The sequence below is a fragment of the Myxine glutinosa genome, chromosome 2 (assembly GCF_964187855.1).
Source record: "Myxine glutinosa chromosome 2, kmMyxGlut1.1, whole genome shotgun sequence".
NCBI classification, from domain to species: Eukaryota; Metazoa; Chordata; class Myxini; order Myxiniformes; family Myxinidae; genus Myxine; species Myxine glutinosa.
This window is the reverse complement of record NC_136262.1, coordinates 81,840,644-81,856,950: the sequence shown is the minus strand read 5'-3', so window position 1 is coordinate 81,856,950 and position 16,307 is coordinate 81,840,644. Positions and strand designations below refer to the sequence as shown.

General features: G+C 41.9%; 1 protein-coding gene across 2 annotated transcripts in view; it reads left to right on the top strand.

The window, feature by feature from the left end:
• LOC137421648 (EGF-like repeat and discoidin I-like domain-containing protein 3) overlaps positions 1–15,982 on the top strand; it is a 30,693-nt gene extending 14,711 nt beyond the window's left edge. Inside the window, exons 6-11 of one of the 2 annotated variants that reach the window (XM_068107904.2) lie at positions 955–1,136; positions 1,955–2,110; positions 2,353–2,497; positions 5,577–5,761; positions 14,237–14,392; positions 14,926–15,982. In XM_068107904.2, the coding sequence (XP_067964005.2) occupies positions 955–1,136; positions 1,955–2,110; positions 2,353–2,497; positions 5,577–5,761; positions 14,237–14,392; positions 14,926–15,096 (995 nt within the window). In that variant the 3' untranslated portion in view covers positions 15,097–15,982. Of the gene's footprint in view, positions 1–954; positions 1,137–1,954; positions 2,111–2,352; positions 2,498–5,573; positions 5,762–14,236; positions 14,393–14,925 lie in introns of both variants that reach the window. The other variant, XM_078773458.1, reaches the window with a different exon arrangement.
• Positions 15,983–16,307: the final 325 nt, after the last annotated feature.

The following is a 16,307-nucleotide window of genomic DNA, read 5'->3' as shown; positions in this document are numbered from 1 at the left end:
TTTTCAGTGTCTACACAAGAGTGAACTGTCATCATTATCGGTCATTCTTTCTGGATCAAGCTTCCACAACGTTTCAGGAACAGGTTATGAAGCAATGAAACAAAACCCAAGGTCCTTCATCGATCCATGTCGGGCATAGTCCAAACTCAAAACATAAAACGATGCACGTACGTGGCCCAGCAAAGCAAATGGTGATTGGCTCTCTTCTCTGCTTCTTGCTCTCGCTCTACTTTACTATTTATATACACTCAGTCCAAGAACATTTTGAAAGCTTCTCCTTCAAGAATCTGCTGGTACTTAATGGATGGTTCTATATTCAAATGCCGCCAGAAATTGCTCGTTAATGCAAGATGGTTCTCTATCAGGAAGCAGCCAGAAATGTCCTAAACAATCGTGATCTTTCCACAAGGCTTAAAATATTGAACTGCAATATGAATATGCCCATCACCTTTTTACTCTGCTCAACTTGCACAATTAACATGTCACCAAACCAAACATTTCAGAGACATGTACATAACATATATATATATATATATATATATATATATAAAACAAACATATACATACATACATATATAAAACATAAAATGAACACTCGTTCCATATTGAACCATAGGTTAACCATTTTTAATATGGAGTGTTAACCATGCACTGCACACAATACACCGCCTAAGTCACTGAAATAATTTCCGGTGGGGATATTGAAGTCTTTCCAGATATGCTAATATATACTCTGCATACACTTATGCTTTGTGTATAATTTGCTCCAACAAACAGACAGAGAGACAAACGGACCCAAATACAATACCCTCTCCTCGGGCGAGGGTAATAAGCTTACGTCGTACCGTACACTCAAAGGCACAACTCTTCAATAAAATTTGATTGACTCTCACTTATGTTGCTCATCTTCACGTCCAATGATCTGTGACCTGTAATGTTTCCTTTACCTTTCAGAATGTTTTGCACCACTGGGCATGGAAGGCCAGTCGATTTTAAGCTTCCAAATTACGGCCTCGTCTTTCTTGTGTACCATGCTTGGCCTACATAAATGGTTTCCCTCTTACGCTCGTCTCAACGAACAGGGTCTTGTGAATGCTTGGAGTCCAGACGATGAAGACAAGTCACCGTGGCTGCAGGTAATTTCTGTTACACAACAGCATCTTCTAATGTCTCATCTGACACAATACAAAGGGATTTTGGTGGAGCACAATCTATGGCGTCTTTTGTGGTACTTTTGTGGTAAATGCGATGCATGGCCTTCACATAAAGAGCAAGAAAGGTCAAGGTTTTTGGTACACACCAAATAATCGAAAATCCTTGAAAATGTATTACCTCTGCCACCGAAGGTGGATGGAGGTTATGTTTTCACCCCTGTGTTTGTTTGTCTGTTTGTTTGTCTGTTTACAAAAAGCTGTGGACAGATTCAGACGAAATTTGGTGGCGAGGTTCGGAATATGACACGGACAAAATGATTAGATTTTGGTGAAGATCCAGATCTGGATAGTATAATTATGTAGGTGATTCTTCCCCATTGAGAGATGGGGCCGCTAAAACGACATATATCGTGATATTTCAAAACCTTATTATGACAAAACTAGGTAGGAGTTAGTTAGGTGACTAGAACAAGCAAATTGGATTTTGGTTCAGGTATGGATGCAGATCCGGCCTCTGTGGGATACAAAACGTGAGCTGTTCAGCCTGGCGGAGGTATGCGCTCTACCGACTGCTGTTCTAGTCTTCCTGCTGTTCGATAAAACTAGACTTTTTATTTAAAACAAAAGCCTGTAATGTTTGCAAAATCCTTCCCATTACGTTGCATTGACACCCAAAAAAAACGTTTCATTTATTTGGCTACAAGGCAATGCGATGATGTGTGATCCATTTTGGTACATATTGGTCGTTTCGGCCTTTGATCTGGCATTGCAGTAGCTCTGCATCTGATTCATCTGTACAGGTGGACCTTGCACGAGAGATGCGTGTGACTGGTGTCATAACCCAAGGAGCCAAGCGGATGTTTGTGCAGGAATTTGTGATGATGTACACACTCGCCTACAGCACTAATGGCAAGAGCTGGACCTTCATCAAAGATCCCAAAACTCGCAAAGCTAAGGCAAGTTTTTATTTATATAACCTTGTTTGTTGCCTCATTCTTTTTTGAGCAGGGGTTGGTGTAGCACTCCTTTGTCGTTCTCTTGGTGAAGACACATGCATAATCAGAAATGACATTTCCAAGAGGGATGTGTCAAATAGATTGTACTACAAATGCACTGCCAGGTGAGAATCACAAAAGATAGTGAGCCTATACACAATTTTGAAACAAATGTACATTGCACAATATTGATGCATCTGCAGGTATTTCGTGGTAACAATGACAACAACACACCAGTAACGACCAGCCTGGAGGAGGCCCTAATCGCCAGGTACATTCGGCTGTGGCCAAAGTCGTGCAATACTCGCTGCACACTACGTATGGAGTTGCTGGGATGCGAGACGAATGGTGAGGAGATTGTAATGACACCTCCTACAGTTTGGTGTCAAAATAGGACATCGACACTTCTCTTTTTTTCTTTTCTTTTTATACAGTAGTGAGGCTCATTAAAGAGCAATGTCGAACTGACAGTGGGACAGATGTTCTGTAGATGGGAGAAGTGAGGCATTAAAGAGTTGAAGTGTGCAGTCAGCCTGGATTTTGGAAGTTTAACCAAGTGATTCTCCAAGGAAGTTTAATCCAAGTAATTTTGGAAGTTTTTGGAAGTTACTGGAAGCACCTGTGCATCCTGGAGGTGCTGGAGAGGGTCAGAGGACTGAGAGTAGAGGGGAGAATGTTGGAGAATAGACGGTAAAAAACAGAGACCACCGACCTGCCTGTGATGTGAGAGAAACAGACATTGTGCTTCGGCCTCATCGCCGGATATTCCAATAATTTTGACAGCTTTACATTCAACACAATTCAGGAGAAGCAGACGTGGGTGGTGTTGAGGCGCCAGCCCATAGCGGAGAGCAGTGAAATGAATGAATGAATGATCGTTTTAAGGCCATTTTCCCCGCTAGAGAGGGGGTTAGCCTTGCAGGCCTCATGACAATCATGGTTCCCTGTTTGAGGCAATGTTGACGCCAACCCTTAGTCGCCTCTTACGATGCGCAGGGATACGGTGTACCTATTCTAAATCGGGGTACACACCGTGATCATTCATCCCAGCAAGCTGGTACTCAATTTGCCGACCTCGGAAGGATGACAGGCTGAGTCAACCCCCCTGGTGTTAATTTAGCGATCGACCGGGATTCGAACCCAGGATCCTAGGATCCCAAGCCGGATGCCAAGCGGAGAGCAGTACTCCATTGAATTTGATATCTGCCGTTTTTGTTTTTGTTTTCACTTTTGACGTAAATATATTTGTAGCATTATCATCCTCCGACCATAAGTTGGCCTTTGTCATCTCATAATTCACCAATCAGTTGACTTTCTATTGCACAAAAATTGTGAGCCTGGATGCATCTGGGATTTCATTCCATCATGAATAGAAAATGCTCTAACTACAACAATCATGAGATACAACATTGTTACTACAACAATGTTGAGATACAACATTGTTACTACAACAATCTTGAGAAAATTTGTGCATTATATGTACAGTAGTTAAAGAATATTATTATAATATTATTAGGCTTGACTTTTTGAGAAATTGAGATGAGATCCACTCAAAATTCTTGATGTTCTTCTGGGTTATGAGATGTTCTCATTGTAGTATTTTCTGAGGGAAGCACAATTTCCTTGGCATTACAGAAAAAAATGTTGTCCCGATACTCAAAACGAATCCTCCCTCTTTGGAAAAGTTATCGCTGGCACATTATCCAAGATAAAAAATTCTTGCCCTAAATACTGTTGGGAAGGCAATGCCAAAACACTCAGTTTAACCCTTGCCAACAAACTGCTTCGGCAGCACCGACACTCCATAGCAGAGTATTGTACATCAGAAAATGAAACTTAGTGGAGACAATTTCCCAACTTCATAGAACACAACCTGAAAATATATATTATATTTACAATTAATAATGTTCAATTGAGACAATCAAACAGCACCAATACTTTTGAAACACCCTGTACAATGACCTCAAATTGCATTGAATATAATATACTGGACCCCATTGAAGGAGGCCTTCATCCTGCAGGGGGACTAAATAGCTGGTTAAGTTGTCATTTATAAATATGTTGAAATAATGGTGTAATCCTTTTTAGCTTACCTGGAACATAGTATGAGCATCGCGCAGTATCCGTCAGTCAGTCAGTATGTAAACACGCAATTTTGATGAAACTTGACCACAACCTTCATCACCCGTGATGTAGTAAAGTGTGTTCACTGCAGAAGAAGAAAAAAATCGGGGGTTTGTCCTACTTCCCCCCACAAAAACAGGTATTTTCTTTCTTCTCCGTTACATATTTTGTGGGCCATCCACGCCTACCAGTGGTTCCCTGGTTCTACCAGGCGAGCACAAGGGCACTGCCCCCTATTTATTTATTTTCAATATAAAATCGAGATTCTCAAAGGTCAAGGCTGCATAAAATCATCAATTTTCATTTTGTATTTTCTTTAAAACTGTTTTCGTTATTTTGAGCATACGGAAGAATAATAATTATAAGAAGAAGACGTCTTATAACAAACGGACGTGGACGGGCTTTGCATTTTCAGATGCTTTCTAGTTACTTTGTTGTGGTCAAGACAATGTAAGTCTGTCTTCCCGGCTCCCTCCCCCAGATGGCAATACTGATAATGACAAAGCCGCATAGCGAGTCAATTTCAGTTAGGGAGTTACTTTAGTCAGCCATGCTCATGAGATGACTTTGGGCATATTACTTATCTCATCTCTATGGGCTACAAAACGCAGCCCCAATTCATCTCAGCAGCAAATAAAGGTATCATGAGAATAAATTATACCCTCGATTACATTAAAATATATATTTTATATCTTGAAATATATGATGTGGGGGTCCATGGGTAATACTTGAGGATCTGGGGGTCCATGGGTTCAAAAAGGTTAAGAACCACTGCTTTAAGTGTTCATTTAATGCACTATGAATATCTGTTATTGTTCAGTAGATTATTACCTTCGCAAAAGCGGAAGGTTATGTTTTGATCGCTGTGTATTTATTTGTATGTCTGTGTGTGTGTGTGTATGTTATTCGCATAACTCAAAAAGTATTCAACCGAATTGCATGAAATTTGGTGGGATGATTGGTTATTATACGGGACACATTTGATTAGATTTTGGGAGCAATCGGGTCAAAGGTCAAGGTCACGAAAAGGTCAAAATCGTATTTTTACCATAGCTGCGGCGAAGGTATGCGCTCTACCGAATGCCCGTTCTAGTTATAATTGCTTTGAGGCACAGGTGTGTGCATGTGTGCATTCTAGAGAAGTTAGTTATAGGGAAAGGGATGGGGAGGGAGGAAGGGATGAAAACGAAACATCTTGTTGAACACTGAAACAAACATGTATCTTGCATTGCAGTCTCGAGTTGCAGACTCGTGTATGTGCAGGTTCACCTCCACTTTTGCTTGCATGTATTTTGAGTGGCAGGTTGCTCGGAGCCACTGGGCATGAAGGACGGCCACATCAGTGACGCACAGATATCGGCATCGAGCACATATCGCACTTTTGGGTTTGGATTCTGGACTTGGGAGCCACAGCTGGGAAGGCTGGACCAGCAAGGCCGGATAAATGCCTGGAGTGCAGACAGCGCTGACACGTATCCATGGCTGCAGGTTGAGAGTGTGATACATGTGGGGTTCTGTGGTTGAGTGTTAGTTTGTACAAGTGATTCAGTGTGACCAACGTGTAGTTAATGTAAATGTTTCAGTCGTCCTCGGGAATTTTTTTTCTCCTCAAATCTTATGGAGGTCGTTAAACGTCTTGTTTAATACTGAAAGCCTTTGGAAAGAATAACTCTGTTGTATTTGCACCAAAACAAAAGTGAAGCGATTGGTGCTGAACAGCTTCTCACTTCTATGGTGCATTCCTTGAAAGTTTGCCAAATATTGTTTTACAATAATTGCCAATGAGGTTTTAATTTTGTCTAACCAAACTCGGTGACATAATGGTTAGAGCGTCCTCTTAGTCTAGGAGGTTGGTCGTTTGAATCCCGGCAGAGTCATTCCAAACACTTTTAAAATAGTACATAGTGCTTTCTTACTTGATGCTCGGCATTTAAAAACGATACAATACGGACAAACAACCATATATTGGCAACCATAGCACATGCGTTTAAGGGTCCAATGGCCTCCTGTTGTGTTGTTTCCGTTCAAATAAAATTAAATTAAATTAAATTCAAATATACAGACTTGGCATTTAATATGGAATTTTTTTTTTGTGGGGGTGAACTTACTTTTCAAGATGTCTTAGAACCAAAAGTTCATTGGAATTATGTTGAAATTATTCTAGATTTTGTTAATGTGACCTTTAAAAGAAACAAAAACCACATTTGACATTTCGAAACAAATAAATTGATCCTTGAAAGTGATGTAAACTGATATCGAACTCAATTCATGGACAGTACTGTGTTAAACTTCTGTACGTTTTCCAGAAGTATCTCTTTATTTTGCACATGAGCCAATATTTTTTTTAGCAAAAACAAAAGTTAAATTACGACTGGGATTACGGACAGTAAAATTACAGTTCAGTTCTTCGTGTAACCCCCACGAGCATTCCGGAGAGCACGTACACGTTGAGGCATGCTGTTCACGAGATTTGCCAAGGTTTGGACAGGAATCGCTTGCCATGCAGTGACAATAGCCTGCTGCAATTCACGCACAGAGGTAGGCTGCTGGTCCAAGTTGTCGATTTGACGCGTTAATTCTGCCCACAAGTTCTCTATCGGATTCATATCCGGGGACATGGCAGGCCACTCCATATGCTCTACACCATGGTCAGCAAAAAAGTGTTGGATCATGCGAGCACGATGAGGCCGTGCATTGTCATCTTGGAAGACAAAGTTTCCTCGAAAGGCTGCACGAGCAAATGGAAGCAATGTTTTTTCCAGAATGGCCCTGAACTTGAACTGGTTCAGGTTTCCATTCAGAACAACCAGGTCAGTTTTGCCCCATGCATGAAAAGCAGCCCAAACGGTCACCCCACCACCTCTAGCTTAGACTCTTGGCACTATACAATCTTTGTTGTAGGCTTCATGCACTTGTCTGCACACTCGGACGTGGCCACCTTGACGATAGACAAGAAATCTAGACTCGTCACTGAAGATCACGTGATTCCAGTGTCCTGGCTGCCATTGACGGTGCTCTCTGGCCCACTGTAATCGGCACGGGCGGTGTTGTCTGGTCAGGCGTGGCTTTCTCAGGGGGCCGCTGGCACGATAGCCTGCTTGAACCAGTCGTTGGTTGACTAGCCTTCTGGATACAGGCACATTTGTCAGTTGCTGCCACTCAGCCCTAAGCCGATTAGCTGACTTGGTACGGCCATTGCGGACTAACCAGTGCAGCTGGCGATCATCCCTCCTTGTGGTTCTGCGGGGACGTCCTGGCCTCGGTATTGGAGTAGGGACACCCCTCTGAGCATTTCGTTTCACGATCTTTGACACCTGACCTTGAGTGATGCCATACTGCCGAGCAATAGCACGCTGTTTCATGCCGTAATTTCGTAAAGCCACCACTCCATGACAAACAGCATTGTCGAGTTGACGGACCATCTCCAGAGGCAGCGGCAATAACTTTTGGAGATGTGCAGCAGTTGTTTTCCACTAATACAGAACGCAACAACCCTTGTATACCCGACTGTGAAGCCAATCATCAAATGCACCTGTCCGTACATTTTGCCACGCCACCTGTGATATAATCCTGTTGTTGACTTCTTGCTGTGACAGACAATCAGTGACATGGTTCTTTTAACAAATAAATCACCAAAGTGTAAAAGAAACTCACCAGATTGATATACTGAGTTAAGAAAGTAAACCCAAGTCAAGAAAAAAAAATATATTCCATATTAAATGCCAAGTCTGTGTATATATATATATATATATATATATATATATATATATATATATATATATATATATACATATATATATATATATATATATATACATATATATATATATATATACACACAGTGCCTTCAGAAAGATTTCACACCTCTTGACTTTTTCACATTTTGTTATGTTACCAACCTGAATTTAAGATGGATTAAATTGAGATTTTTCTTTTGTCACTGCTCTGCACATAATAACCGATAATATCAAAGTGGATTTTTTTTTTAAAATTTTACAAAATAATTAAAAATGAAAAGCTGTCTTGAGGACAGCTGTAAAAATGTCAAATGTGTCAATAAGTATTCAACCCCTTTGCTATGACACTCAAAATTGAGCTCAGGTGCATCCAATTTCCTTTTATTACCCTTGAGATGTCTCCTACCACTTGATTGGAGTCCACCTGTGGTCAATTCAATTGATTGGACATTATTTAGAAAGAAACACACCTTTCTATATAAGGTACCACAGTTGACGGTGCATGTCAGAGCAAAAACTCCACCATTAATTCCAAGGAACTGTCCATAGATCTCCGTGATATAATTTTGTGGAGGAATAGATCTGGGGAAGGGTGTAAAACAATTTTTAGCGTGTTGAAAGTTCCCAAGAGCACAGTGAGCTCCATCGTTAGGAAATGGAAAGGATATGGAATTACCCAGACTCTTCCTAGAGCTGTCCGTCCGACTAAACTGAGCAATCGGGCAAGAAAGACTTTGGTCAGGGAGGTGACCAATACCCAAATGACCATTCTGACCGAACTAGGGTCGCCCAGATAGCTCAGATGGCAGAGCACTGGGATGGTTCACCAGAGGACCCGGGTTCGATTCCTGGTCTGGGCGTGTAATTTTCGCACGTATGTCAATTATTATCGATTAATTAAGTTCTTATTGGATCCCTGGTGTTGGCTTAGCGGTCAGGGCGCCAGCTTGGGATCCTAGGATCCTGGGTTCGGAATCCCGGTCGATCGCTAAATTAACACCAGGGGGGTTGACTCAGCCTGTCATCCTTCCGAGGTCGGCAAATTGAGTACCAGCTTGCTGGGATGAATGATCACGGTGTGTACCCCGGTTTAGAATAGGTACACCGTATCCCTGCGCATCGTAAGATCGTGACCAAGGGTTGGCGTCAGGAAGGGCATCCGGCCATAAAAACATTGCCTCAAACAGGGAACCATGATTGTCATGGGGCCCGCAAGGCTAACCCCCGCTCTAGCGGGGAAAATGGCCTTAAAACGATCATTCATTCATTCATTCAATTAAGTTCTTATTACTTTTCTTTCTCATCTGGGCAATATCTCAGGCACCTTTTGAGCACGGAAGCTGATATTTGGACACAACAATGACCAAGTGATTTGGCTGTAAAGGGTTTTTTGTTTTATTGATTAATCACTTGATTGGAAATAATCATTTAGTTATTCGATTTTTAATTAATCAAATTCGATAAATTGATTAATTTTCAAAAAGTTGTAGATTCGGATGAAGCAGTGATGGTTTAGGTATGTTATCAGCCAATTCATTAAGAAATTCATTATTTTACGTTTTTTTTCATTACAACAACAACAACAACATGCATTTTAAGGCCATTTTCCCTGCTAGAGCGGGGGTCAGCCTTGCGGTCCCCATGACAATCTTCTCCATTTTGTCCTATTTACTGCATCTCCCCTTGTTAACACCCTTGCCCGCATTTCTTCTTCCACCATCTTTAGCCAAGTCTTTCTCAGTCTTCCCCATCCTCTACTTCCCTCCAAATTCATTTCCATCACTCTTCTCAACCAGTCACTTTCATCCTTCTTCAACACATGACCAAACCATCTCAACCGGTTTCTCTTCACAGCATCAATCACAGGCAATATTCCCATCATCTTTCGCAATTCATCATTTGTCTTCCTCTCTCTCAATGATACTCCGCACATCCATCGAACCATTCGCATTTCCACCCTTTCCAGCCTTCGTTGCTGCTCTAGATTCATTACCCATGTCTCACTCCCAAAAATCATAACACTTCTCACACATGCAGCATACACCTTTCCCTTCAGCTTCAACGACACTCCCCTCCTCATCAGCACGCCATTCAGTTCCCGAAACGTCTTCCATGCACATCTCACTCCAGCAACCGTTGCCGAGTCTGATCCACCTTCTCCATTCAGCATGTCTCCGAGGTAGAAAAATGTTTTCACACCTTCCAGCTTCATGCCGTCTCCAAGATCCAACTCAACATTTCCTCCATCTGCAGCTCCCTCTGTGCACACCTTACATTTGAATGTAGCTGCCACACTGGTAAATGACCCTCTCAGACCACTACATTTTTGATGAACCCACTCAGCGCACATTGTACATTGAATGGAATTCACTCCGACACTCTTCCTGCACACAGCACATGGCCACTTCCCAGTTCTTTCCACCTCACCACATGCTTTACCACTTGCCATCACCTTCGTCTTTCCGATATTCAGCTTCAGACCTTTTGTCTCCATACATTCCTTCCACTTGTTCATCTTTTCCTTCAGTCCATCCATACTTTCCGCAATCAACACCAGGTCATCTGCATACAACAACTCCCACGGTAAACCCTCCTTTACGTTCTGAGCCAGCACCTCCATCACAGCTACAAATAGTAGTGGACTTAGTACCGACCCCTGATGCACTCCCACCTTCACCTCAAACTCACCACTGTTCCCGTCCTTCATCCTTACAGCTGTGCGCGCTCTTTTGTACATTGCCATCACTACTCTGATCAACCATTCCTCCACTCCTAACTTGCTCAATGCCCATGGCACTACTTCGCGTGGAACCTTATCGAATGCTTTCTCCAGATCAACAAACCCAAGAAAGAACTTCTTCCTCTTCTCCATTTACTTCTCCTGCCTGCTCTCCATTGCCTTACAATAAAAAGCGCGTCTGTCGTTCCTCTTCCTGGCATAAATCCAAACTGCATTTCGTCAATCTTCACTTTCTTCCTTATCCTCCTCTCCAACACCCTTTCCAATACCTTCATTCCTTGCTCCAATAACTTTATCGCTCGATACGAGCCACAGTCCAGAGGGTCATCTTTCCCCTTGTATAGAGGGACGAGGGTACTCAGTTCCCAAACCACTGGAATGCGGCCTTCTTTCACCACCAGATTACAGATCTCTGTCATTCTCTTCACACCCCAACTTCCTGCTGCCTTCAACATATCTCCCACAACTCCCGTCGGCCCTCCCGCTTTTCTACTCTTCATTGCTTTTATCGCTTCCTCAACTTCCTTCTCAGTTATCTTCTCTGCCGGTCCTAAAACTGGGTTACTCTCTATGTTGCCATCCCATTCATTCTCTGTATTTAACAGCATTTCCATATATCTCTTCCATCTTCCTTTAATTCCATCTGGGTCCACAACGATTTGACCCACTTCATCCTTCAAGCAACTCACCCCCATCACATCACACCTCTCTTTCGCTATCTGCTTTGCAATCCTGAATACTGCTCTGTGACCCTCTTCCGAATCCAAGCGTTCTCCGAACATTTTCCTACATGCCTCCTGCGCTTTTGCTACCTCTTTCTTTGCAGCCTTCTTGGCTGCCTTATAACTTTCATGCTTTGCTTTTTCTGCCCCCATACCCTTCGCCTTCTGCCACTCCTTGAACTTCTTCCTCTTCTCGTCAATCTTCTTTCCAACTTCATCATCCCACCACCATGTTTCCGAGTGCCTCGGTGGTCCTTTTGTCCATCCACATACCTCACCAACGGCTCCCAACAGACTATCTTTCATTGACATCCAACCACTTTCAAGCTCAACCACATCAACCTCTACCCTACTCAGCCTCTCTTTTAATGCCTCCATTATTGTCACCTCTTTCAACCTCCACACCTTCATTCTCGGTTCGTACTTCACCCGCCGAGCTCTCCTCGCACCTTTCACCCTTATGTCGCAGACAACCAAGTGGTGCTGTGAAACAGTCTCCTCTCCCGGGATCACCTTTGTGTCCCAGAGGTGCCCCCTATCTCGCCTATGCACCATCAGGTAGTCAACGGTTGTCGTCGACCCACCTGACGTGTATGTAACAAGCTTATTATCCTCTTTCTGGAACTGAGTATTACAAATCAACAAATCAGCTCCATCAGCAAACTCCAAAATCCTTTCACCTTCTCCATTTCTCACACCATATCCGTAACCCCCATGAACTCCCTCAAAACCGTCCATACTCCTTCCCACATGTCCATTTAGGTCTCCTCCTACCACAACAACTTCCTCATCTTTCACGTTTTCCATCAGCTTCTCTATCGCACACCAGAGCTTGTCCTTCTCTTCATCGCTCCGACCAACCTGCAGAGCATATCCCGAGATGACGTTCACCAAGAGCTTTCCAATCATCATTTTCACCATCATCAACCTATCACTCACTCTCGTCACACTCACCACACTGTCTGCAAACTCCTCAGAAAACAGGACACCAATGCCATGCACGCCCTCCGGGCACCCTTGCCACACAAACTTGTATTTCTGTCCCTGCCTACCCTTCACCATTCTCTCACCACTTCCCTTCCATCTTGTCTCTTGCACACAACATATGTCCACTTTTTCATTGCGCAATTAATTAATCAATCAACTATTGTACACTGCTCCCTCCCAATTCTGTCTCCATGCACTGCTTCGGCGCCCTGGCGATGTTTTGTGGTGGAGGATATGTTATTTATTTATTTGTCATGGGGGCGGTGTACTTTGAATGTATCTGTACTTGTTATACGTTATGTTTGAGCAGTGGTACTCGCAAGTTTTATCAAGTTGAGCATTAAGGCGAGAGTAAACATCAAATGTTATTTTGCTAATTTAATGTCCTCTTCTACTCCCATTGAATAGGACCTTAAGCCACATTTATGTTTAATAAAAAATGGGGGTCATTTTTTATGCCTCCGCCCCCAAAGGTGGCCAGAGGCATTATGTTTTCGGGTTGTCAGTCCATACGTCCATCCGTCCGTACGGGCTAAACCTCGTTTTTTCTCAGCAACCTGTCTGATTGAGACAAAATTTTCAGGGTGGAAGTGACACCAATGAAGAATGTTTTATGATAATTCTGACGTCATAGGTCACGTGGTATGGCGGCCATCTTGGATTAAACGCAAATAATGAAAAAACTATTTCTCGGAAACCGCTGAATGGAATTTATTTTAAACTTGGCACATTGTCAATTACTCCCAATGGGGAACAAAAGCATGATAATTATGACATCATAGGTGAAGTGGTATACCAGCCAAAAATGTTTTCATTGAATTCATTATCCTAAAAACCTGAAATTGCCTGGACATGATTTATGTCATAAATTTATTGAAATATTATTTGTATTGAAATATTTGTATTGTCACTATTTGTATTGAAATATTAAATTTATGACATCATAGGTCACATGGTTTGGCAGCCATATTGGATTTAACCTAAAACCTTAAAAATATCATCCATTCCCAAACCACCAAATCAATTGACTCAAAACTTTACGTGTGTCATTGACTGGACATGGCGATTAAAATTTGATCATGAAAACATCATTGGTCGCATGGTGTGGCAGCCATATTGAATTGAAGGGGAATATTAAATAATTATATCTCTGAACCGCTTACCCTATCGATGCGAAATTTTACAAACGTCACCTAACCCCATTATTGCATATAGTTTGAAAATAGTGATGTCGTAGGTCACGTGGTTTGGCAGCCATCATTGATAGAAAATCGAACCTTATCCGATTAACACGAAACTTCACAAACCTGATCCCCTACCCATACATATGCAGAGTGTACATTTTCTAAGGTCATATGTCACGTGGTGTGGCAGTCATATTAGCTTGAAAGTCAATTTTTTTTTTTAATCTCTTTGAAACCACTTCACCGATCGACGTGAAACCTGTCATAGCTGGTGAAAATGTGATACTTGAAAACAGCTGAAGGGATTTAAATCAAGCTTGTTTATTTTTAGGACAGTGCACAGGGCATATACCCATTGTGGGACTTTGCTGAGGCATATTGGCGACACAGTCACTTTGTTCTAGTTTTTACTGAAACCATCCAGTTGGCCTTGTCCAGACCATTCCATTTTCATTACATTAAAATTACATCCTGTTTGTTTAGCTATCGGTTTTTTTACTTTTATTAAAACGTTTTAACTCGTGTTGAATGTGAAGTGGAAGTGAAATTATTGGAATCGATATAACAAATCGTATGTTCCACTTTTGCTCTAGATTGATCTCATGCGCCCACACATGGTGACAGGCGTGATAACGCAGGGGGCGAAGGACTTGGGACAGGTGCAGTTTGTAAGATCATTCAAAGTCGCACATAGTAAAGATGGATTGCGGTTCGAGGTCTACAAGAATGAGGCAACGAATCAAGATAAGGTGCGTCTTTATTCCAGTGTGCACTACATGAAGCAGTAGGTGTCTCCGAATGTTATGAAATCCTCGCAAATTATGATTTCCATAGAAACTCTAGGTTTTCTGGTTGTAGTGCGACCTACCCGATGTTAATCTGCATTTTCTATCTGGTTCCAAGATTTTGTGAATGAGAAGTATTGTGCTTATGTCCCATAACCTTAGCAAATGTGGGCCAAAAGTGAAAAAACTTTTTGACCTTCTATCATATGACGATGTGATGGTGAAATCTACAATTGGCCAGGGAAAACTCGGCTGAGGACTTGCTATCGTGATTGACTTATATTGGTATGATGTCAGCACAAGGCGAAAATCACTAACAATGTACACTCTGTGTCTGGGGCTGCCAGGTGTATAAGTAACTGTGTGCGGGCTTGTGGAGTTGTAGATGTCCGGTTTGTAAGGGATGCGTCTCAGTGCATAACAGCGATAATTTTCTTCAGCTCACATTGCACTCGTAGTTGCTACTCCATGTTTTCATGGTTTTGTTGTTTTTGCAGGTATTTCTTGGAAACTCTGACAACAATGCTCACAAAAGAAATTTGTTTGCCTCTCATTTTGTGGCTCGTTATGTCCGCATTTTGCCAGTAACCTGGTACAACCACATCACATTGCGCGCTGAGTTGTTGGGATGCAGTTATTCATTTGACCCCCGCATGCAAACAGTCTGATCCTGCATTGGTGAGAGTTTGGACACTGATGTGATGTGTGTTTGTTGTTGGTGTTTTGCCGAGTGCCGGCTATCTTGAGAGCATACACTGTAATGGCGATGTCGCTTGAGGCAATACAACGCCACTTTGACCAATACAGCAATATAATATCATGTTATCAGATTAGAGTATTTCATTGCTTTGTCTGCAGTGAAATAATAGGATTAAACAGTTAAACACCTTTGTTACATCTTTATGACAATCGTGCCTGCGCAGGATGTCTGTCCTACAAGCTGTACAAGCTGCGTAACATGACGTTTGAATAGGGAAGTGTTGAAGAGAAATATGACAGCGTTATCCAAAAACGATGTCTGTCTGGGGAATTAAATGGAGTTGTTTGTCCAGATCTTTAACGTTGACAAAGGACCTTCCTCTGTGTGGGTAAAACTTGGTTAAGGGCATGAGGATTTGGAAAACTTTGTTTGAATCGGGATTGCAGGAAACTTTTCACTTGATCCCATAAGTTAGTTATGACATAGAAGTTTCTGGACAGAATTCTGCAGCAAATTAATGGAGTACGGTACTGCAATTTAGTTGTTTATGAAACATTCACCTGTAATGATGTAATTGTGTCAGTAGGAGGAGCTTTGAGCAAAAACTTTTAACAAAAGAAAAGAAAAGCTTTCCACCTGCAGACTGCTTTAGAAGGAGTGCACTTGTGCTGGATTTGGTTCTACTGATTGTACTGTGCGAGATGTGGCAGAACAGACATTGGTTGCCTTGTCCGTAGTTATGGAATTATTTTTTAATTTTAACTCAGAAGACAGTGAATGCTTTGCTCGTGGAACAACATTGAAAAACCATGAAGTGATGCTTGCTTATGAATAAAATACTTTTGAGAACTAAAGTCTGTGGCATTCTGAGTAAAGATTATGGAGTACTCATAAGAGGTGTGTGTGTTTACCATGGATAATGAATGGAATGTCGATGGAGCAAAAAAAGGGTGGTGCTCGCTGTTGCTCCACTCGTGCCTTTTTACCATCAAAATTGGTTACAATGAGGAACGTGTGGTCTCCAGCCCCCTGTGCTTCATTCCATGTTTAATGCATTTAATGCTATCAACTGTTTTGTTAATGGAAAATGATGACGAAAATTTTTTTTAACAGGACAAGCATCGAAAATAATGAATTGACAGGCATTTGAAGCAAAGAAAAGGAATTATCCAAAATAGT